Source organism: Podarcis liolepis (assembly GCF_965112155.1).
Source record: "Podarcis liolepis genome assembly, chromosome: 14".
Lineage (NCBI taxonomy): Eukaryota > Metazoa > Chordata > Lepidosauria > Squamata > Lacertidae > Podarcis > Podarcis liolepis.
In genome coordinates, this window is record NC_139569.1 from 46,093,619 (window position 1) to 46,116,266 (window position 22,648).

Consider the following 22,648-nt stretch of genomic DNA (forward strand, 5'->3'; position numbering starts at 1 on the left):
AATTAAGTAGCAGACCATGAACAATTTGCAGGCACTAGTATATGTCAAATCTGAATTTTATTTCTCTTCCATACCAAATAATCTCCAAAAGATACTCTGAAATATTGGAAATACTTGTATTCACTGTTTCTGAAGCAAAGAATTGCTTAACCAGCTGCACACTGAATAGAATAGAAGACACTAGACAATACCTGTTCCAGTGTTAAGCGTGCAAACTGAAATTTTGCCCAAAACATTCAAAAATGTAGATGACCAAAGGAGCCAGCTGATACATAGAAACAAAAAAATTGTTACTGCTCATAGGCTCAGCATTTGGGCTAAGAAAAACAGGCAACTCAGAATGATAAAGATCTATGGTCTGGTTCACACACAACACTAAGTAAAACTATGAAAATTACATCTGCTTCACTCTTCCCATGGTCCTGCTGCTGCTGTACTAGTAAGAACTAAGCCATGGTTTGGCTTAGAATTTTCTGTAAACCCAGGCACGGTTTGTGTCATTCCAAACAAACTAGAAACTGTAGCCAAGGTTTGTTCTAAGCCAAAAAGAATAATAATGTGCGCACACCATCATGCTTGCTTGTTCATCCAAACCATAATTTGTAAATTGAGCTAATACATGGGAAATTGTCATGTGGAGAGTCCCCTTGGAAAACAAGTGCTAGAGGATCTGGGCTAGTTCTATTCTTCAAGTATATCTACAGAAACAAACTGAGAGTATCTTACCTTGGAGTTTTGCACTTCCAGAGTTAGATTTTGGGGTGCAGCACTGGGAACTAGAAACATTAAAGTAAGTTATTCAAGAGTGAGTGTCAAAATAAATTATATAAATGAATTAAGTTATGTATAATTTATGATATTCTATATTGCCTCTCCATATTTCTTAGTAACAGGCTACATATTTTACAGCATGAACCAGTCCTTGCACTGCACAGTATATAACCATCAGAGAGTAAACACTCAATAATGGACTGAGAACCAGTAGTTTGCTTACAGGGAACCAGAAATGTCTGGGCCTCACCAATTTGTGGATAGGAACTACAGTGGTGCCCCGTAAGACGAACGCCTCGCAAGACGGAAAACCCGCTAGACGAAAGGGTTTTCCGTTTTGGAGGCGCTTCGCAAAACGAATTTCCCTATGGGCTTCCTTCGCAAGACGAAAGCCCATAGGGAAATCTCCGGGACAGCGGGGAAGCGCAGCGCGTCTTCCCCACTGTCCTCGGACCTCCTCCAAAGGCTGGCGGTGGGGCGGAGAGACCTCCTTCCGCCGCCAGGCTTCGGAAGGATGCTCCGAAGGCTGGCGGCGGGAGGTCTCTCCGCCCCACCGCCAGGCTTCGGAAGGCTGCTCCGAAGCCTGGCGGCAGTAGGAGGTCTCTCCGCCCCACCGCCAGGCTTCGGAAGGCTGCTCCGAAGCCTGGCGGTGGGGCGGAGAGACCTCCTCCCGCCGCCAGGCTTCGGAAGGCTCCTCCGAATGCTGGCGGTGGGGCGGAGAGACCTTCTCCCCCGCCAGCCTTCGGATGGCTGTCCTGAAGACTTGCGGTGGGAGGAGGGTTTTCCTTCCCACCGCCAACATTCAGAATGCTGTTCTGAATGTTGGCGGTGGGGAGGAAAAACCCTCCTCCCACCGCAAGCCCCGGGAACAGAGGAGAAGCGCTGCGCCCCTTCCCCTCTGTTCCCGTACCTGTCCTGAAGGCTTGCGGTGGGGAGAAAAGCCCTTCTCCGCACCGCCAGCCTGGCAAGCGGTTTCCATAGGAACGCATTAATTGATTTTCAATGCATTCCTATGGGAAACCGTGCTTCGCAAGACGAAAAACTCGCAAGAAGAAAAAACTTGCGGAACGAATTCATTTCGTCTTGCGAGGCACCACTGTATTTGCAGATTCTATATAAATTCTGTGAGCAACTAGACAGGAAGGATATATATTTCATAAAGAGAACAATTTCTTTACAGTCTACAAAAATGGCTATTGATACAATATACATACTCTGAAATACAGCAACATTAGTTTCTGATAGCCAGAGCATATTCCTCCATAAAAATTGAAAGCATATTTCATTCTTAGACTTGACAGAGTCAACTTTTACCTTATCCACACACACAAAAAGGTTTAGTTGACCTCAGAAAAGCACACCATGAGATATGGTTCTAGGCCAGTCAGAGCAGTTACTCATGTAGAGAGGCAATACAGTCTCTTTGGAGGACAGGGCATTATTTTGCATTGCCACACTGGGTATGGTTGAATAATCCAGCTGCACCCTATTCAGAATTACTGTGTATCAGTGGAGGCTGACTGGAAGGCAGCTAGGCCAGGGCAGGGAATCATGCAGCAGTCTGTGTAGGTAAGGTCACTCATAGAAGTATTTGATTCTTTAATTTACTTTTTGCAGAACGCTAAGTGGCCCAGCACTTTAGCAATATTTATTTCAACTGCATTCTAAAGATGTGTAGAGCAAACTGGAAAACTGTATAAGATATAGTCTCATCATGTTACTAGTATTACAATGATCCTATGAAAACATTCTGTGAATGCGAAATCACTTTGTTGCACACACAGAAACCCAGACAATATGCTGTAATTCTACAAACAGGCATGCCACATAGAAATCAGCCCAAATAGTGAATTAAGAATTTCTATCATACTTATAACCAAATTGCAACAGCACATCATGATGTAATAAAATCAGCTGCTTTAAATGTGTACTGGCTTAAAACATTTATCCTCAATGGGTAAGTAAAGAATTGTAAGAAAGTAAAGAATAATAAAAAATTAAAAGAAAGAAATGAGTAATAAAATGCTGAATGTGACAGATAACAGTGTTGGCCCATAAGAAAATATCCAATAACAGGCCAACCATAATACCACAAAATGGTGTGCAAGATTTTGAATTCGCCCTAAGTCTTCTTCAAAGCAAGGATGAAGAGAAGAGAAAACTTGGCTGGTGGTAACATCTGGTAAGTCTGCAACTGGCAGATTGTGGGAGAAAGCAGTCAAACAAGCAAGACTCATTCAGATTGCACTAAGATAGATGTAACCTAACAATGGCTGGTGGGAGCAGTTGGCTCTGTAATTTCAGAGCTGGAGAATCTGCCATTGTTGTGTTTCTTTTTCCTGTATAGTACCATAATGCAGAAACTAAACTTGGCAATTAAAAATCCATTTAAATTAGGAAATTGTCCGCAATTTGTTTGAAATCAGAAGATACTCACCATCTGACAGAGTTCGAACGACAACATCTTGTGTGGAAACTCCTGGACCATGTTTATTGTAGGCCACCACTCGGAAACTATATTCTGTGTATTTTTTCAAACCACTGATTGTATAGGAAAGACCTCCAACATCAATGTCCTATATTTGAAAAGATGTAAACCGGGATGCATCTTTTAAACACCCAGGGATTAAAAGACTACTGCTATGAATGCTTTGTTCATTTCTGCTCATCATAATCTCTAGATCATTGTTAGATAATCAAGAACAAGCCACACTGAACCTCAGATTCACATTTCCTTCTACTATCTGTGCATGAGCAGAGTGAAAGCTTTCACGTATATAAATTAGGGGAGCTGTGGTTTATTCTAACTCGAGTTAGATAACAAAGCTGGCTATCAAACTATGCTTTGATAGCCTGCTTTGTAAACTAACTAGGATTAAAAATAAACAGTAGTTCCAGAGTTCATATGTAATATAAAACTGAAGTGCACTTAAAATTGAAAGTGAAAGGCAGAAGTGAGGAGGGTGGTAAAAGCTCAGTACTTGCTGCAGCACATTCTCTATAACCATGGTTTAGATGGCTGTCTGAAAAAGGCTACCATGATAACTTTCTTTCTTTCATTATTTATTTAAAAATATCTAAACAGTACACACACACACACACACACACACACACACACACACACACTCTTAAAACACAGTGCAGAGTCCTGTCCAAAGAAATCTCCATGGCTCTCAAAAATGTTATACAGCCGTACCTTGGTTCTCAAACAGAATGCGTTCCGGCAGTCCATTGGACTCCCAGAACTGGGAGTCTGTTCGACTCCCAGAACCGTTTGAAAACCAAGGCATGGCTTCCGATTTGGCTTCCGAAAATAATTTGAAAACTGGAACACTCATTTCCGGGTTTCGATCATTCAAGAGCTGATTTGTTCGGGAGCCAAGGCATTTGAGATCCAAAATATGACTGAAATGTTTGCCACACCTTTGAAAACGTTCTCTGTCACTGTTCACCCAGTGGCTGTTGCCTCAGTGACATAACAAATATGATGGCTTAGCAATGTTATGAAGTCAGTCAGGCTTGGCTATATGCTTTCTTCACCAAAGGCAAACAAATCTATTTTGAGTTAGGGCAAATCTATTTTGAATTAGATTAGCCATGTGCATGATTCTAGCCAATCAGGAAAGTGAGAGCAGAAGTTCCTGAATATGTGAACACTCTGGTCCCGACATTCATTGGGTAGGGGGCTGTTTTCAAAGTTAAATGTGTTTGACAAAATCAAACCCCCATGGCTCAACACTAGTTGAAATAAATGACCTGCAGGCTACCTAGTTAAATAAAAATGGCAATAAAAGTCTTAAGGGGTAAGGCATTTAAGTAAATCAATGGATGCTTTTTATAAAAGAAAACTAGTACATGTTTATGAGAATCTCATTTGTTTATCTCAGGGGTGGCTAAATAATAACTGATCATATGTGACTATTGTTCATGCTAGCTGGGGGTGATGGAATTAGAGTCCAGAAACATTTGGATTCTACCCTCAGTTTACCTGCAATAGCTTTAATACTTCAAAGAGTGAAACTTCAAAAAGCGAAACTAGAATTTGCCTAGCAATTGCAACATGTCCATTTGCTGCCAAATATTAAAAGGTTTTCTCTCCTGCTGTTTGCCTGTTAATAAAATCCAACAAAATAACATCCAAATTCTGAAATGAAAACTATAATGAAAACAGTAATCTTACTACAGGTAAAAAAGCCTAAAGTTCTGCTAATACTATGCTATGCATCATACCTGCTCATTGTCTGCTCCCTTCTCCATGTAGTACAGCTTGTAGTTTTGGATTTCACCATTGCCAGATAAAGGTGTTGCCCAACTAACAGTGATTGATGTGGGTGAGTTTGCAAATGCTCGAATATTAGGGGCCGGTCCAGGAAGCTGAACTGAAAAATAAAAAAGATGTACTATAAGCATTACTAAAAAAAAAAAAAATCATTACACTTTATATTGCATATCTGAAGCAAAGAGCTCTGAAATTCTAAACAGAATTTAAGTGAAACAGTGTGAATGGACATGTTTTGTAACCAATTTGGCTCTCCATGAATCTAGGGAATGAGCCATAGAAAATCTCAGGCTCAAATGCTTGCTTCCACTTCTGTAATATAGCCACTTCGAGATAAGAAATCTTTACTTCCATTTTTTATTATCCACAGCTTGTTGTTTCATCTAAATCCACAAAAACTGCAACCAATTTTCTTTGAAACAATTGAAACTTCAACCAATGGGTTATGAACACAGCTTATTTCAACAAACTATAGTTAAAATTAACTAATTTAGGGTACGGATGCAACATTAACCTGTGGTTAATAAAAAAATGGAAGTGAAGGCATTCAAACTGCCCGATATGCCAATTTCATGGCTGAACATCAATAATAAGATATGGGAAAAGTGAACCTTTAATGAGGTTCTGAAACAAAAAACAAAAAAAAAATGAATCAACCTACACAACCTAAAATGGATGTTGAAAATAGAAAATAGAAAACAAAGAATGGCCAGACTTTAGCAATTAAAAATGTTTTTAGAGAGGCAATTTTTATGCTAAATTGGTTTTTTAAAAGGCCATGCTTAAGTTGTGGTATCTCATATAATAATTCAAACTTGGGAGTTTTTAAAGCAGATTTGACTTCTATGCTCCATAACTTCCTTTTTCTTCCTGACATAAGTGTACTTTGTGCTTCATCTCAAGTATAATGAGACTGCACAGGAAGCTTAACATTGCCATAAAACTATTTGCATCCAAGGATAAATTTAAATTGAATTTTATCCGTAAGGGATTATCCGATGCAAGATTAGATTGCACACATGCTTAGAACATGATCCAGCCAAAACTAAACTTCCTTTGTTACTATGCAGGCAGAAGTCTTATCTTTTAAATACTACTAATTTCAACATAAGAATTAGTCTGCAATCCTATACACACTTGCTAGGTAGTAAGAACTATTGCACAAAGTGGAAATTATTTAGAGTGAATATGCATAGGATTGTCCTATTAATAATATGCTGAATTTTTTTTTGGCAATGTAGGCTTAGAAGTAGGGTAACTTTCACTGGATCATCTCTAAATCATTAAAATAGACAACTGACTTTAATATAACATGAGCATATCTTAAAGGAACCAGGCTTAAGTGATAATACAGAATTATATAGCAAGTTAATCAGAGCACAGCTACCACTGCATTGTGTGAAAAGGATAAAAACACTTTATCACCATCTGCCACAGCAACAGCAACAAACAGGGTGGAAATGTTTAAAGCTTACCCTCAGGTTGCGTTGCCACCTTAAGTGGCAATGAACTTTCTCCAGGCCCGTGTTTGTTTTGAGCTACCACTCTGAAAACATACACAGACTCAGGCATCAAGTTTTGAATTGTCACTTGCATTTCCCCAGGATGGCTTGTGTTTTCAACACGCTCCCTTAAAAAAAAGGGGGGGGCACATGGGAAAAGACCTGAGGTTAGAAAATATTTGGTACACATAAGCAGTAAAATGATAGCACCACGGGGAAGGTATTAGTTCAGAATAATGTTCACAGGACAGAGTAATGACAAAGCAATGATGGGGGAGATGGGATTTGCTTATCTGTAAGTGTTATTCTTTGAGTAGACCTCTGCACAGTTGCAGATGTCTCTCCCAGCCCTACCTGGAGAGGCCAGGGAATGAACCTGAGATGATCTGCATACAAAGCATGTGCTCTCTCTCTAAACTATAGCCCTTCTACAGCTTCCAACATAATTAAAGCACTCCTTCCCAGCTAGTAGTTTTGATGTCCCACAAAATCAAAGCTCCCAAAATAAGTGCTATACCAAGGACAGCCAGCATTCATATTTGATTCTTCTAGAAATACATGATTCCTCACTTTGAGGGTATTCTCAAAGAATAGCATTCACAATTCAGAAACAAAGCCAATTCAATGGCCCTAAGATCCAAACAACTCATCTGCAAAGTCAGTTCTTGAAGTTTCAATAATACTTTTTCAATGTGTGTTCTTAAGAGTGTTTAAATGCACTAGACAGACACAAATTGTTTTTTCCTCATCAGATACTCTCACAAGAAGCAAGGCAAGAGGCAAATAGGGTGAAGCCACAAGTGTCTATCTGACAACATCTCATCCTTATTTCTTCACTCTGAAAATTCAAGTTGAGCCCATGTATCTCCAAGGAACTACATAAAATGTGTCTTTCTTTTTTAAAAAAAGTCACAGCATTTTATTTTAGTTGGAAAGTTCTGAACTTCTCACCAGTCCTTTGGAGTGGTACAGGTAAAAAATCTAAAGCTTAAAAACACTCAAGTAAAGAAATTACTATATTGTAAATTTGTATATAAAAAAGTAAATTATACCTGTTTACGGTTTCCCTGGTGTAGAACACAGAGTAGGTGAGATTGTCTCCATGAGGATCGGATGCAGGTGTTCTCCAGGTCAGCTTGATGAAGCGGGTAGAGACAAGGGAAGCCACAACATCTCGAGGGGCAGAAGGCAACGGTCCACTTGTAGCTGGTGCTAGATGGTCAGTAGTGGCACTGGTCAGTGAAGTGGGAGGTAATGTTGGGATGGCAACATCTTGTCATGTGCAAACATTGGGGAATATGAAGGGCATACATCACGACGATTTAAAGAGAAAACAGAAAAAACCAAAAAAGAAATAAACAAAACCACGATGGGAAACAAAACAAAATGAACACACAAAAAAGGCCATTAAACTGAAGGTTGGCATGCAGGCAAAAAAGGTAACTACTGAAAACTAATGGGAAATATCAAAGGAGACATCACTATAGAGCAGGCAGTCAAATCTCCAATATAATGGAAGTGGGAAGGGAAGGGTGAAAATTGAGGATAAAGTAGCACCTCAGAATGAAAACATCAGTTTGACATTTAAGCTTTTTTTGCACTGAAATATTTATTAGAAAATCATTAAATCTGCAATCAAATAAGCATACTTCAAGAAGAACTTCACTTTTTCTTTGAATAACTGAAAAAACAAGTTTATACTAGTCATAAGAATAGACATTGATTAGCTTCGTGTAGTGATTCTTTTGTGCATATTTTAAGTTGCTCAGTTGTGAATTCACCTATTAAAGGAGTGTGAGAATCCTAAGGTAGTTTGAAACCATTTCCAACCAGTATGTGAAGAATATGAACAGGAGATCCACTAACGCCTACCCCCAAAGAGTTTCAATCTTTCACTCCAGTAACGTGTTCTCTTCATGAATCATTATTCCTCATGATTAAACAGCACCTAGCTATCGTGCTGCATGCCATCATTATTAGAGCAAGCCTGGCATGCTTAATTTCACAAATCATTTGAAGTGCCACTGCATTAAAATAAGAATAACAATGAACAATTAACTTCTCGTTTTAATTTTATTGTAAACTCCTTGAACATTAATAGAAAAAGGATGGAAGTATTTTAAGATGAAAGTGAATTAATTGAAAATATGAAGGGTGTGTATGTGTGTGTACAAACACATTTTATATGTACACAACCAACCAACCAATCAATGAAAATATTCAGAAATGAGAGCAAGCATTTATTTTTAAACAGCTTGTACAATCAATTCTAAGGAAGACCTAGAAATAAGGCTTCCCTGTTTCAAGGGAATCTTTACATAAATAGTTCTTTATATTTTGAATCCCTGCAATATATTTCCATGTATATCTACCTTCAAGGATATTTGAAAGAAATGGTGCAGTACAGCTAAAATTATTGTGCAATTAGCTGCCTCTTTTTGCTTTTAATTCTACTCCAACAGTTCAGAAGATTATTTAATAATTTCATGCATCTGAAAGCTCAATTAAGTAGATAATATGGAGCTCTGGCCAATAAACACTGCTGAGGCTGATCTAATTTAAGAATAGATTCAATTAGAACTATTTATTATTGTAAATTAGCTAAAACATGAACATTTTACTATGAATAGTAAATTATGCAATGTTTTACTGCCTTATGTTTTAATTATTTGTAAGCTGATTTAAGCACCGAAATGGCAGAAAATGGCCCAGGATTTCTCAAAGTAATAGAGGCTAAATGCATAAGAATAAGGGACACAAGAGGAAGCTGCCTTATCATATGATGTGGTGTGGGCAGATTGCAAAAAGTCAACTAAGTACCCAGGGAAGTAAAAAATATACTGGTTAAATGGGCTGCATCAATAGGAGTATAGCATCTAGATCAAGGGAAGTAATAGTGCCACTGTATTCTGCTCTGGTCAGACCTCACCTGGAGTACTGTGTCCAGTTCTGGGCACCAAAGTTCAAGAAGGACACTGACAAACTGGAACATGTCCAGAGGAGGGCAACCAAAATGGTCAAAGGCCTGGAAACAATGCCTTATGAGGAACGGCTAAGGGAGCTGGGCATGTTTAGCCTGGAGAAGAGGAGGTTAAGGGGTGATATGATAGCCATGTTCAAATATATAAAAGGATGTCACATAGAGGAGGGAGAAAGGTTGTTTTCTGCTGCTCCAGAGAAGCGGACACGGAGCAATGGATCCAAACTACAAGAAAGAAGATTCCACCTAAACATTAGGAAGAACTTCCTGACAGTAAGAGCTGTTCGACAGTGGAATTTGCTGCCAAGGAGTGTGGTGGAGTCTCCTTCTTTGGAGGTCTTTAAGCAGAGGCTTGGCAACCATATGTCAGGAGTGCTCTGATGGTGTTTCCTGCTTGGCATGGGGTTGGACTCGATGGCCCTTGTGGTCTCTTCCAACTCTATGATTCTATTCTGTTCTATTCTGTTCTATTCTGTTCTATTCTGTTCTATTCTATTCTATTCTAAATGACTTTGTAGGGTTTTTCTTTTAACAACATGGTTGAGAAAAAGTGAAGAAAAACAGAATAGGATGAGATATTTCTACGCCAAGGTAACTTGCTGTGCCCAGATTATTGAACCACCTGGGAATAGCACACAGGAGAAAGGGTCTCTTTTCTGAGTGACACCAGTGAGGGCGGTAAATGGCCTATGTGGATGTCTGGAGACAGGTGGAGGATGGTCAACGGATTGAGGTTGAATCCCAACAAGACAGAGGCACTGTTTCTGGGGGACATGCAGGTGTGGGAGACTCCCTGGTCCTGAATGTGGTAACTGTGCTCCTAAAGGACCAGATGCACAACTTTGGGGTCATTTTGGACACACAGCTGTCCATGGAAGCGTAGCTCAATTCTGTGTCCAGGGCAGCCGTCTAACAGCTCCACTTGGTATGACGGCTGAGACCCTGCACCCTGTCTCGCCAGAGTAGTACATGCTCTGGTTATCTCCCGCTTGGACTACTGCAGTGTGCTCTATGTGGGGCTACCTTTGAAGGTGCCTCAGAAACTAAAATTAATCCAGAATGCGGCTGCCAGACTGGTGACTGGGAGTGGCCGCCGGGACCATATAACCTTGGCTCTAAAAGATCTACATTGGCTCCCAGTATGTTTCTGAGCACACTTCAAAGTGTTGGTGCTGACCTTTAAAATCCTAAATGGCCTCAGCCCAGTATATCTGAAGGAGCGTCTCCAACCCCATTGTTCAGCCCGGACTCTGAAGTCCAGCTCTTCAGGCGGGTCCCTCCCTGCAAGAAGTAAAGTTACAGGGAACCAGGCAGAGGGCCTTCTTGGTAGTGGCACCTGCCCTGTGGAATGCCTTCCCATCAGATGTCAAGGAAATAAACAACTATCTGACTTTTAGAAGACATCTGAAGGCAGCCCTGTATCAGGAAGTTTTTAATATCTGCTGTTTAACTGTGCTGTTATTTTCTGTTGGAACCCAGTCAGATGGGCCAGCTACAAGTAATAAATTATTGTTGTTACTTATCATTAGCGTTAGCACAACTAGGTCAGGAGGGCAAAATGTATGATGGTGAGGTGACTTTTTTCTGTTTTGACACCAATAAAAGACTAAATGAATATTTTCAAGTTTATACAAAACTTTTTACTACTGTACACTAACACATTCACAATCTTTTCAAAGAATACTTTCCCTTATGAGACAGCGAAACAATTACTGTCTTTAATTAGTTGTCCTGAGAGCTGAATTCAATATTCACTAAATATCATTTTTTCTTTAAAATTGTATATTCTCCGTCTCCCTTCATTAACCCTAATGAAAACTCATTAGCATAACCATTATGACCATACTCCATAATTTGATCATCTGTTCCCAAATAGAAAGATTGTAATTTTATTTCCAATAGCAGGCTAATACTACCCTGGCTTCTACAACCATATTAAACAACAATAATAATTTCCCCTTAGAAATTGCATCTGCTTAACATATTATTAGAACAAATCTTGCATTAATTCTTCTTTTATTTTATTTTCAGCCATATTTTCAAGTGTCAACTAGAGGCAATTGTTAGTTGCCACAAGTACTACTTATACATTTGCATCAATTTCAAAGGCGATTCAAGGTTCCTGGAAGCTGTGAAGAATTAAGTAGGTTTGGCTAGCAAAGAGTGAGATGAATGAAAAGGAAAAGTGTGTGGGTGGGGGTAGGTGGGGGGGGGTGCTAGGAAAGTTCAAGAAAAAAAGTTGAGAGCACTAAATTAATAGCAATGCTAGACATTGTAACTGTTTCAGGGGAATGCAAGTATTATACCACACTGGTGTATTCTGCAGGGATCATAATATGCAGTGCTGCCCTAAGGCTATGATAAGGAGAACTCCGATTCAAAAAGATTGGACCCTTTTTATTTCTCAAATTACACGATTATCTCAAGCTTGATACGGACTGATCTACTATAACACAGATATCCACGTTTTTCTTTTGCCTTGCATTACTATCGTTCTGATTTTTGTAATCTATTCTGAAAATGTAATGAAACACTTACTTTTAAAGATTTTAATAGTTGACTGCCTATTTAAGTTTTGTGAAATTAGTACTTTCTGAGCTCATCCCCAAATCCACCCATAAAATTTTATGCCACTTTGGCAGGGAGAATGTTTTAATTTTTTCCAACGTAAACTTTTAAAGGAAGTCATAAAAGTGTGATAAAAACACTCCTCCCACACCCATGACATATTTTGTTTTAAAGGAAGTCATTTAAAATTTCCTGTCATGTACAATAATCAAAAAGGTGTGTCATTATCAATGCATCATACAAAGAAAATTCAGAAAGGAAAGCAACTCTTCCTATCCTTTCAACCCAAAGTTATGCTGTATTTTAGATAAGATACCAGTGTTAACATAAGAGCAACACAAAGGCACAGTATGTTTTTACACAGAGCCAATAAAAAGTCACATTTATCTACTTCCTTCAGAAGCAACAAATCCATGGATAAACACTGCACTGTGCCTGAAACAAATTCTATCAGAAATTATGCATTATAAAATGGAAGAAAAAGCAAAGAGTACCTCATTAAGATTATTATTTTTTAAAAAAATATTCTTTTCTTAAGATTTATAAAAATCAAGCATAGCCATGCATACTATCGTGTAAATATAAAGATCAGTAACCTCAATCATCTAGTCACATTTTTTAGATTTTAGCAATTTTTTAGATTTTATTCTTTTCCCCAAAAAAGCCTTTGACAGCTTACCAAGAAGATTCTCTAACGAATTCCATGTTTATAGGACAAACTGTAATAGAACTGTCATGCTTTATAATAGTAGAATGCTACAGAGCCCCATGTCATAACCACAGAGACAATCTCACAGCTCTATTTTTTATTTATTTCATTTATATCCCACCTCTCTCCCAAGGCACTTCGCAGCATAAATTAAAAGAAACACCGCTAAAAATACACAAATATAAATATTAAAAAGCAAGTAAATAAGTAGTCCTATGAAAAACAGCACTAAAAAAACCTTAGGTAAAGGAACCCCTGACCGTTAGGTCCAGTCGCAGACGACTGGGGTTGCCGCGCTCATCTCGCTTTATTGGCTGAGGTAGCCGGCATACAGCTTTCGGGTCATGTGGCTAGAATGACTTAAGCCACTTCTGGCGAACCAGAGCAGCGCACGGAAATGCCGTTTACCTTCCCACCAGAGTGGTACCTATTTATCTACTTGCACTTTGACATGCTTTCAAACTGCTAGGTTGGCAGGAGCTGGGACCGAGCAACGGGAGCTCACCCCGTCGTGGGGATTCGAACCACCGACCTTCTGATCGGCAAGCCCTAGGCTCCATGGTTTAGACCACAGCACTACCTGTGTCCCTTAAAAAAAACATTTAAAAAATCCTTAAAACCATTCAAAAGCACAAGTACAACACCCACCCTTCCAAAATTCTGCCACAATAGCCAGTTCATGACCAAAGACCTATATAAACAAAAAAAATTTGCTCGCCAGTGAAAGGAAAGCAGAGAGGGTGCTATCGTGACCTCCCATGGAATGGAGTTCGCCCATCTGGGAGCAGCCACAAAGGACCTCTCTTGTGTCCTCACCATACATGTCTGTGCAGCTGAAGGGACGAAGAAAAAGGCCTCCCCTGAAATTCTCAAAGCCCAGACAGGCTCATATAGGGAAATACAATCCTTCAGACAGCCTCTATAATACATATGTACTTGCCATTTAGCAACATGCTGCTGTAGGAATGTCTCTCCAGCTTCAAAAACTATCATGAATAGAAAATGGGTCACTGGGTACTTACTGTGAAGTATCTTTTTCTGATGGACAAGTGATGTCCTGCTAGCCTAGACAGGAAAACCACCTGATGAATTTGCATGCTGTCTCCTCCCCTCACTCCCACTTTCTGGGGCTCTCTAGTTTCCATTGGGTGGCTAAGTTTAAAAGATGTCCTTTGGAAACCTTGGAGTCCTATTTAACGAACATTTTATTACGGAATAACCTTGAAAACTAAAACTTTATAACATGCACAACTATGCAGAGGCAGAGAGATGAGGAGGGCAGAGAAAGGCTCTGAAGCCTTTTCAGAATATAGGCTTACATAACAAGAGAGGAAGTTGCAGTGTGGAAGAGACTGGCTCTTACTGTCTATCAGAAAACAATCCTTCAGGCTAAGTACCCAATGACCCATTTTCCTGTCACGACTGGATCCAGTCACAATGGGATCTACCGGAGCCCAAAGTACTGGGGGGAGCACCTATAAGCCATTTGCTGAGAAGAAACTACCTTCTGAAGGAAACTCTGGCCTAAGGCAGCCTCTGCTGAGGCATAAATGTCAATTTTGTAGTGTTTGGTAAATGAGGAGGGTGCCCAGGTGGCTGTCCTACCGATCTATTGAATTAGCAGCCAAGGCTCCCAAAGTCACCACTACCCTGGCAGAGTGGGCCATAAATGCTGGGCATCATAGGCCAGGGTGATGGAGGCCTTGATCCAGTTGGTTATGGTGGTCTCTTCGGCCTTCTTTTGCAACATTTTCGGGTGATGAGTGACAAAAAGATAGTGTGAAAGCCACAAGTCTTTATGTGTCTGAGGTCAGTTTTGGCAGTCAATAGTAGGGCTAAGGATAAGGGAGCCTACTCCACTGTCAAGAGAAGCATATGCCATCCTTTTCTAGGATTGTATGTCCCAATCTTTCCCCATTGTGATCTCTCTCTCTCTCTCTCTCTCTCTCTCTCTCTCTCTCTCACACACACACACACACACACAGTAAACCTCCAGAATATATTTTGTATAGTTAAGTTTTTACCTCTATCTTCAGTACATTTTATTTTATTGCTATGACTAGTGGTTGATGCAAATAAAGATTCTTCTGATGATGTAGAACACACACACAAAACTCCCTGCAGGATGGCTATAGAACACTTCCAAGAGACTGCTGAAGGATGAACCATCAAGAGAGTAACTGAATGTATGGAATCCAGTGCCATGCATTCAAGTGCTCTGGTTAATTAAAATGATATCAGATAATTGCAACGCGGGGTTGTGATTAATAAATGTTATGAGGGTTTTTTGGAATGATATTAAAATTGTATCATAAATGTTTTTAAAGGAATTTGCTTCAACTGGCGACTGAAGGAAATTATTATTATTATTATTATTATTATTATTATTATTATTATTATTATTATTAACAGCTGGTAGTTTTGATAACTAAGATGTAATTTAACTACTGAAAAGTAATCATTATTCATTTTATCAATGCCAATTACCTTGCTAAATTATTATATTGTTGTAAAATGCAACAGTAAAGACAAATCATGGTGTGTCTTTGATCTATCATGTTCACAGGTTGAAGGAATGTTCTGCAATATAAAAGTTTGTTTCAAACTAAAGAGAACACATTTAGAAATTTTATTTTACAAAGATAATGTGTTTATAACACGAGCAAACAGCTGTCACTCATATCTGAGTAGAGAATTACTTGTGGAAAAGAATGTAAACCTGAAATTATTCTTCCCCACTTTTGGCAATATATGACCCTAGTTTCTTACCATGATCAAGTATTATCAGCTGGGCTCCAGACTGTATGTTTCCCACATCATTGTCTGCAATACACTGATAAAATCCTTCATCCGATTTCACTAGACCTAAAACTTGTAGGTCATGCTCATTCTAAAAGAGAACACATACATGCATAATATAATATTCACTAAAATGGAGAAGTCGAAACTACAAGGGCTTCAAAGGGTGGGGGAAAGTGGGAAACGATGTTTTTATGCCTCGTGGCACTTCTAAATTACATTTCTGTTCAAGAGCTCTTGGACGTCAGTGCTCAACTTCTACAACATCAAGATCAGCAAAATTGTTAGAAAAACAGCAATATTTGGCAACCATTAATGGGCATTGACAGAATTGCTGTATGTACCAAACAGTGTTCTAGTCTAATTGAAAATGGTCTCCTGAAAAGACCATCAATGGAAAATGAAACTGGTCAGGAGTGCATCTGTCCTACCTTCTGAAGGGTGATGGTGATGATGATGCTTAACTTTTTAGGCCAATTTTTCCAAATGGAATGCAACAAACACCCAAAAGATGGGAGAGATACTTCACAAAGCATATTCACATGAGGCATTAGAATAAGCTTTCGGTGTCCTAGCATGAGGATGCAACCTATTGTCACATTGTCAAGGTCTGCCATACTTTTTCTATTGATAAAGTACAATTAGAAGTGTGGGTGAACTTGTATGACCAGCATATTTTCTACCATACCCCATCACAAAATTGATCCTCTAAATTTAAAGGGTCTTTCTGCCTATCTAGGTTCAAACTATTGTGACTATGCAGTTATTGGAGAGAGAAAAATGAAAATCGATAGTTTGGTGGCTCAAGCATACATTGATTAATGTACCCAATTTAGCACTATATACGTTTAGTTAAAGCACAAGGAAATCAAGCCATAGGATATATACTAAAGATATACTCACTACAATTTTAAAGTAGTCACTAGGGATCACCACATCTCCATTCTTTACCCACTTCACTGTTGGAGTTGGCTTCCCAGTCACATCACATTCAAACACAATATCCATGGATTCATGAGCATAAATATTAGAGGGTTGCTTCAGAAACTCAGGAGGAGCTTTAAATAAAAGGAAGAAAAGCACTTACAGATTACTGATCAAATATGGCATACACTGTTCAACCATTTCTTATGACAAAATTGAGTAGAGAAGCAGACTAAATATATATTGTAGCTATATATATGTTGCAAAGAAATCTATTACAGAGATTACCAGCTTTCAAAAATAATTGCTATTGCTCAAGATCAAGTAATCAAGTAGTTCAATTTCAGTAGGAATGACAATCTATTAAACTTTTAACTTATCATTTGCCTCTTAACAGATTAAATAAATTAAAATACATCAAGTGATACCTTTGAGAAACGGATGCAAGTACAGTACAAGATAAATTTCATAAATAAAAGCAACTTGCTCATTGTTAGAAGGAAAAGTCATATTTAGTGTTCATCATAGAAGCCTTCAAAAATAAACTTGTAACCCTAATTAGAATTGTGCCTTTCCAGTTAAGTAACTAAAACTTTAGCTGGTTAACGTAGCAATTGAAGTTACAGCCCTAGTTTTAAATATTTATTTTACATTTCAACAGAATGGAGATTATGATTAAGGGCAAAGAAGGCATTGCAGAGCACCAGAACCTACATAAAAGCTGCCCCAAATGACTGTTCCTTTAACGTTTGAATGGATTAAGCTACCAAGCTGCAATAGCACTAAAAGGATCTGTTGCAGATGGGGAACAACTTAAACCAAACAGAATTGTGCAATGGGAAAGGAACAAGAGGCATAAGATAACAACCAGAAATCTGAAGTGTCTTGCTTATCAAATAACATGATGGATGAGTAATATTTTTAGTTTCTATGAGCAGGTCCGAATACAAATCTGTTTAATGAGGGGAACACCATTCCCAGTGCTAAACTCAAGCATATGCCTGAATTCCATCCTCAGTGGGTCTTGCTTTAATACAATTAAGTTTTGTTTTGTTTTTTATCTTAATTGTCATAGGATTATTTGCTTCCGTACACTCAGGTGGGTTGGAGGCAAGTAAAGCCATGTTCTTCCTGAAAGTTGAACATAAAATACTCAAATTCATTAGACATTCTTCTCCATTTACAAGTTTAAATGTTTTTGAAAGTTATTTTTGTAGCTTAACTATATTAGTATTCATTACACATAGCAATTAAGCACAAGTACAGATGTTTGTGGTAAACAAGTTAAATGGATAACCAGAGAGCAAACGAGCCAATTACATAAAATACAATTTTATTGGAAAATCACATGTTTTAGCACCAGACAATTATATTTCAAAGCAGCCTTGGGTGTTTACTCTTTCCACTTCACCTTTCCTGGTGACACTATCACCCAGAGAACAAGTATATATAATGAACTATTGAATTTACTGTGATGGGTTAAGATTATGCACATTTTATTAAGCTTACATACATGGAAATTATGCAGTCCATGAAAAGAAAGTCAAGGCCTCAGACATCTGCTTTCAACCCTTACACTATGACAGCCTTTCATTCATTTGTGGTAAGTTTGCATAAGCGACAGGTTGCATTTCTTATACCAAGGGAAAAGAAAAAAAATTAAAACTCCTTCCAACCCGCAACTGAGCCTTTGGTCAAAAGGATCACTGTATTTTAATATATCATTGTATTGTATTTTAATATATCATTGTATTTTAATATTCTGCAGGAAGCTGTTAAATGTCTTGTTCAAAAAATACTCCTACAAGACTGGCAAACTGTCTCTTTCATGAAGCAGCAGCTGGTATAAAGCTTCAATAATATATAAAGCTCCAGTTTTTAAGATACCGCCGAAGAATTGATGCTTTTGAATTATGGTGCTGGAGGAGACTCAAGAGTCGAACCTATCCATTCTTAAATCAGCCCTGATTGCTCACTGGAAGGAAAGATCCTGAAGCTGAGGCTCCAATACTTTAGCTACCTCATGAGAAGAGAAGACTCCCGGGAAAAGACCCTGATGCTGGGAAAGACTGAGGGCACAAGGAGAAGGGGACGACAGAGGATGAGATGGTTGGACAGTGTTCTCGAAGCTACAAACATGAGTTTGACCAAACTGCGGGAGGCAATGGAAGACAGGAGTGCCTGGCGTGCTCTGGTCCACGGGGTCACGAAGAGTCGGACACGACTAAACGACTAAACAACAACAACAAAGCTGAAATGTAGGGCTAACGCAATTCCCTCAACTCAGTATCAGTGTCTTTACTGCAGATATTCTAGACCCATATCAACAGCTAATTTAGCCATATTTTTTGTCCCTTAGGACTTCTCAAGAACCCTTACAAAAGAAACAATTTTGCAAAATGGCATGTGTCATTGATAACATTGTTTTAACTTTCTTAACGCTGTTAAGAAACTTAAAACAGTTTCGGAAAATAAGTGCAACTACTCTGCATCTATTCCTTAAAGGTAGTTAACTAAAAATGTAACAAAATAAAAGCAAATTAAAAGAGATTAGATTCTCCTTGAGAGAAAGTTGGTGAATCCAGGAAGAATTGCTCAAGGGAACTAATAGAGTAAACTGAATCTTATTAATCCTGTTAGAATTATTTGCAGCTTTGATACAGCTGATCATGAAATTATTTGGGAATACAACTTTGTGTTTGGAAGGGATTTAGGGAACTGCTTGTTAAAAATTCTGCCCACTATTGGCAGAGAGTATGCTCAAGGGTGGTGATGGGTAATTACCTAACATGGTTAGGGATGCTTCCAATGTGGTTCTACAAGTTGTTGCTGTGTTCCCAAGTTGTGTTCAATATGAATACATGGCGGCTTGATGAGATTATATTTCTGTATGATGTTCAATGCTAGCAGAATACTGGTAACACACACCTCTCTTCCTGCTTTTCATCTAGCCCTGTTCACTAATGTAGTCTTCCAATGACTGGTCATGTTTGGGAATTAGATGTATGCAAGCTGACAAATGAAATTCAGACATGACTGAATCAGCTGGTTTTGTGACTTGGGAGGGAACTGGGATTCCTGTCACATCTGGGAGTTGACTCCCTGTGGTCCGTCTGGATCAGTGTTTCTCAACCTTTGATCCCCAGATGTTGTTGGACTACAACTCCCATCATCCCTGAGCTCTGGCCTTGGGAGTTTTAGTTCAACAACATTTGGGGACCCAAGGTTGAGAAAGGCTGGTCTAGATACTCAGGTTGCAACAGGGGCCAAAATGCTTTTTACCAGCTTAATTCAAGTGGGAGAAGCAAAAATGCACTTGTAAATCTCTCATTACAAGTTTTTACTTTCTTCTGTAAATCTGTATGATCAGAATTCAAAACATGTTTGCTCAGTTTGTTGTATTTTGTGCTTAATGCAAAACTCTTAAAAATAGATAGATTTAAAAATGCCATACAACTCAATTGGAAACCAACCATTTCCATGTAGTTTACGTCATAATATTTACAGGAAACTCTGGAGACCCATGCAGAGTGAATGAGAAATATAAAATATTCCCCAGCTGAAAAGTGAACTTATAACCTTGTCAGCATATGTCTGTCTCCATGTAATTTCCTGAGTTTAACCAATTAAATGAATGCCACCTTTGATAATCTACGTAAGGGAAATTCATTATTTTATTTTCAGTGGCTAAATGAGATCAGACTACATCCCCCACCCTGTCCCAACACCTTTGTATTACACACAAACCTAACATGGAAAACACTGCACAATAATCTTACAACATTAGACCTATAGACATTTATTGGGGGGGTTGCAGAGGAAGGGTGGTGGCTGCTTCCCCCCTTCCTCCACTGTGTAAACCATCATGCTTTGATTACTTTTGGGGGGGTGGGGAGTGGTTAAGCAAGTTTCTGGCATTTGTAGAAAACAAAATTCTGAGGCACTATTCTCATTTATTTTGTGAGAAACTAGACTACTCCAACCTTTCTGTGTTTTCTCCAAGCATGCAACTGAGCAGGCAGGTGGGCCCAGGCAGGCCTTCCCACGTCCCTTGTGTTGCCATTACCACTACCCCGCTGCCCATGAATGCTCACTCTACCTGAGCAAGGGCTGTTCATCACTGCTGTTGCCACCACCCAGTTTGCCCAGAACTCCCCCATCCCTTCACAACTTGCCCCAATCCTGAAATCCTGCTGCCAAGAGCAGAAAGTGTTTTAACCCGGAGCAGTATGGTGTGGAGGGGGTAAAGACATTCTCCTGTTCATTCCCCTCTGCTTTAGGCCATGGCAGCAGGATCTTGGGATTGGAGTGCTTGCTGAACAGATAGGATGGGGCATTTTTAGGTTAACTGTGGGGGAATGGGGAATGGCAATCAGGTTGTGGGTAGGCAGGGATGACTGGGGGTAGAAAGAGTTGTGGGGGGCTGGCAAGGGGGGTAGCTGGGATTGAGGTTCAAACCTAAGTAACTATAGCTTGTGTAGCCCACAAACCAGAATATGAAGTTAGCTTATGAATCTCTGCTTCAGTTAACCATGGTTTCTCATTACATCTGAACACACTACCCTGGTTTTATCCTGGTTTGTTCTGGCACCCTGCCCCAAATGCTCACTAAGCTATCAAGGAAGGAAGGAAGAGCTGTTGAAATACTAAACATTATGCAAAACAAGCAACAGTTACATTGCACTGAGCTAGTGTATGTTGAATATTGGTTCCTGGCCTAACCCTTATAGGGATCAGTAGAAATTACTGTACCTCCTCTGCCCCATTAACAGTACATAATTTTAAGATAGAAAAATTTGTGGTTTTGACTGTTCTCTCTTACAAAGTAGTTACATACCTTGTACAATCAGATCAGCTTGAGCTTCAATTGTTTCATTTCCATTATCTGCAATACAGGTATATGTTCCAGCATCATCTTCTGTGATATCGTTGATCTTCAGAGTCCCTCCAGCCAGCAATAAATAATTTTTAGAACTGTGCAAAACAGGACAGATTGGTGAATTTTTTTTTGAAAATTTCCTAAAGTCAATTTTTAAGGGCTTGTTCTTCACAGAAATCAAAAGACAGTCAATCTCTTAAAACTTTTGTACAGAATATTCCTGTGCCACAATTTTCTGAGGCAATTTAACATATTTATTTATCCAGAACCAAGTGTTACAGTAGCATTCAGTACAGCAGAAACACACTCCTCCAGATCTCCTATATGAGTTTCTAGAGACCTAAGCAGCTTTTAAAAGGGTCAAGTCAAGCCACTATCTCCTCTTTAACGTAACTCATTCTACATAGAACTGTGTATTTCATCTAGCTTATGGACAGTGTTGTTTTCAGCTTTCACTCAGTACTGGCAGCAACAGCAGTTGCAGGAAACACACTGCTAGGGCAGACATGAGATCCTAGTATCAAATTTTAAATAGTGTTTCAGCTCTATTCATTGAAGACAAGCTACTGAGGGCCTAGCTACTGAAAGCTCCAAAACCAGCTGCTGTGGTGCTCAATGTGCAAATTCTGCTGAGTCAGTGAGCAGCTGGAAGGCCCCAGGTAACCCTTTATCTGCTGACCACATTCCCTTCTAAGTTAATTTTTATGGGCTTGCTTTTTGCAGAGATCAAAAGGCACTCAAATTCTCAAATATGAGCATTAAATGTTTTAGGCACTTAAGCTTTGCAGCCTTTATCTATGCATTAAACATATTATAATTACATAGGCAACAGAACAGAGATTTGGTCATAGTCATATAACATAGCAGTCACTATCAAAAGGAAAGTCAGACTTAGTCCAATTGAGTTGTGATTAATGTGCTTACACAGTTACAACAAGCCCACCTGGCAATCTCCCAGAATAATCAGCTTCCTCCATCAGTAAAACATGGCAGAGAGTAGGGGTTTTTAGGATGGGAAGAGGTAGCAGAGAGGTAAGAGCTGATGTAACACCAGAACAACTACCCACCTTTCTGTAACAAGCTCTTCTTCATTTCTTGTCCACCTGATAACAGGAATGGGAATGCCTGTAGCAACACATGGCAAAACGGCATTCTGCCCAGTAATTCTGGTAAGTGAAGAAGGCTGTCTCAGGAACACCTGATTTGAGGCAACTTCAGATTCTGTAAATATTGAGAT

General features: G+C 39.1%; 1 protein-coding gene across 16 annotated transcripts in view; it reads right to left on the reverse strand.

Annotated features, from left to right (window-relative positions):
• NEO1 (neogenin 1) overlaps nt 1-22,648 on the reverse strand; it is a 120,016-nt gene that overhangs the window by 37,955 nt on the left and 59,413 nt on the right. For 9 of the 16 annotated variants that reach the window (XM_083475560.1, XM_083475546.1, XM_083475547.1 and 6 more), the window contains exons 4-12: nt 22,479-22,632; nt 21,370-21,506; nt 16,512-16,666; nt 15,579-15,699; nt 7,605-7,824; nt 6,526-6,680; nt 5,002-5,150; nt 3,209-3,347; nt 727-776 (exon numbers count right to left, since the gene is read on the reverse strand). In XM_083475560.1, the coding sequence (XP_083331686.1) occupies nt 727-776; nt 3,209-3,347; nt 5,002-5,150; nt 6,526-6,680; nt 7,605-7,824; nt 15,579-15,699; nt 16,512-16,666; nt 21,370-21,506; nt 22,479-22,632 (1,280 nt within the window). The remainder of the gene's footprint in view (nt 1-726; nt 777-3,208; nt 3,348-5,001; nt 5,151-6,525; nt 6,681-7,604; nt 7,825-15,578; nt 15,700-16,511; nt 16,667-21,369; nt 21,507-22,478; nt 22,633-22,648) is intronic. The other 7 variants (XM_083475548.1, XM_083475550.1, XM_083475549.1 and 4 more) reach the window with 1 other exon arrangement.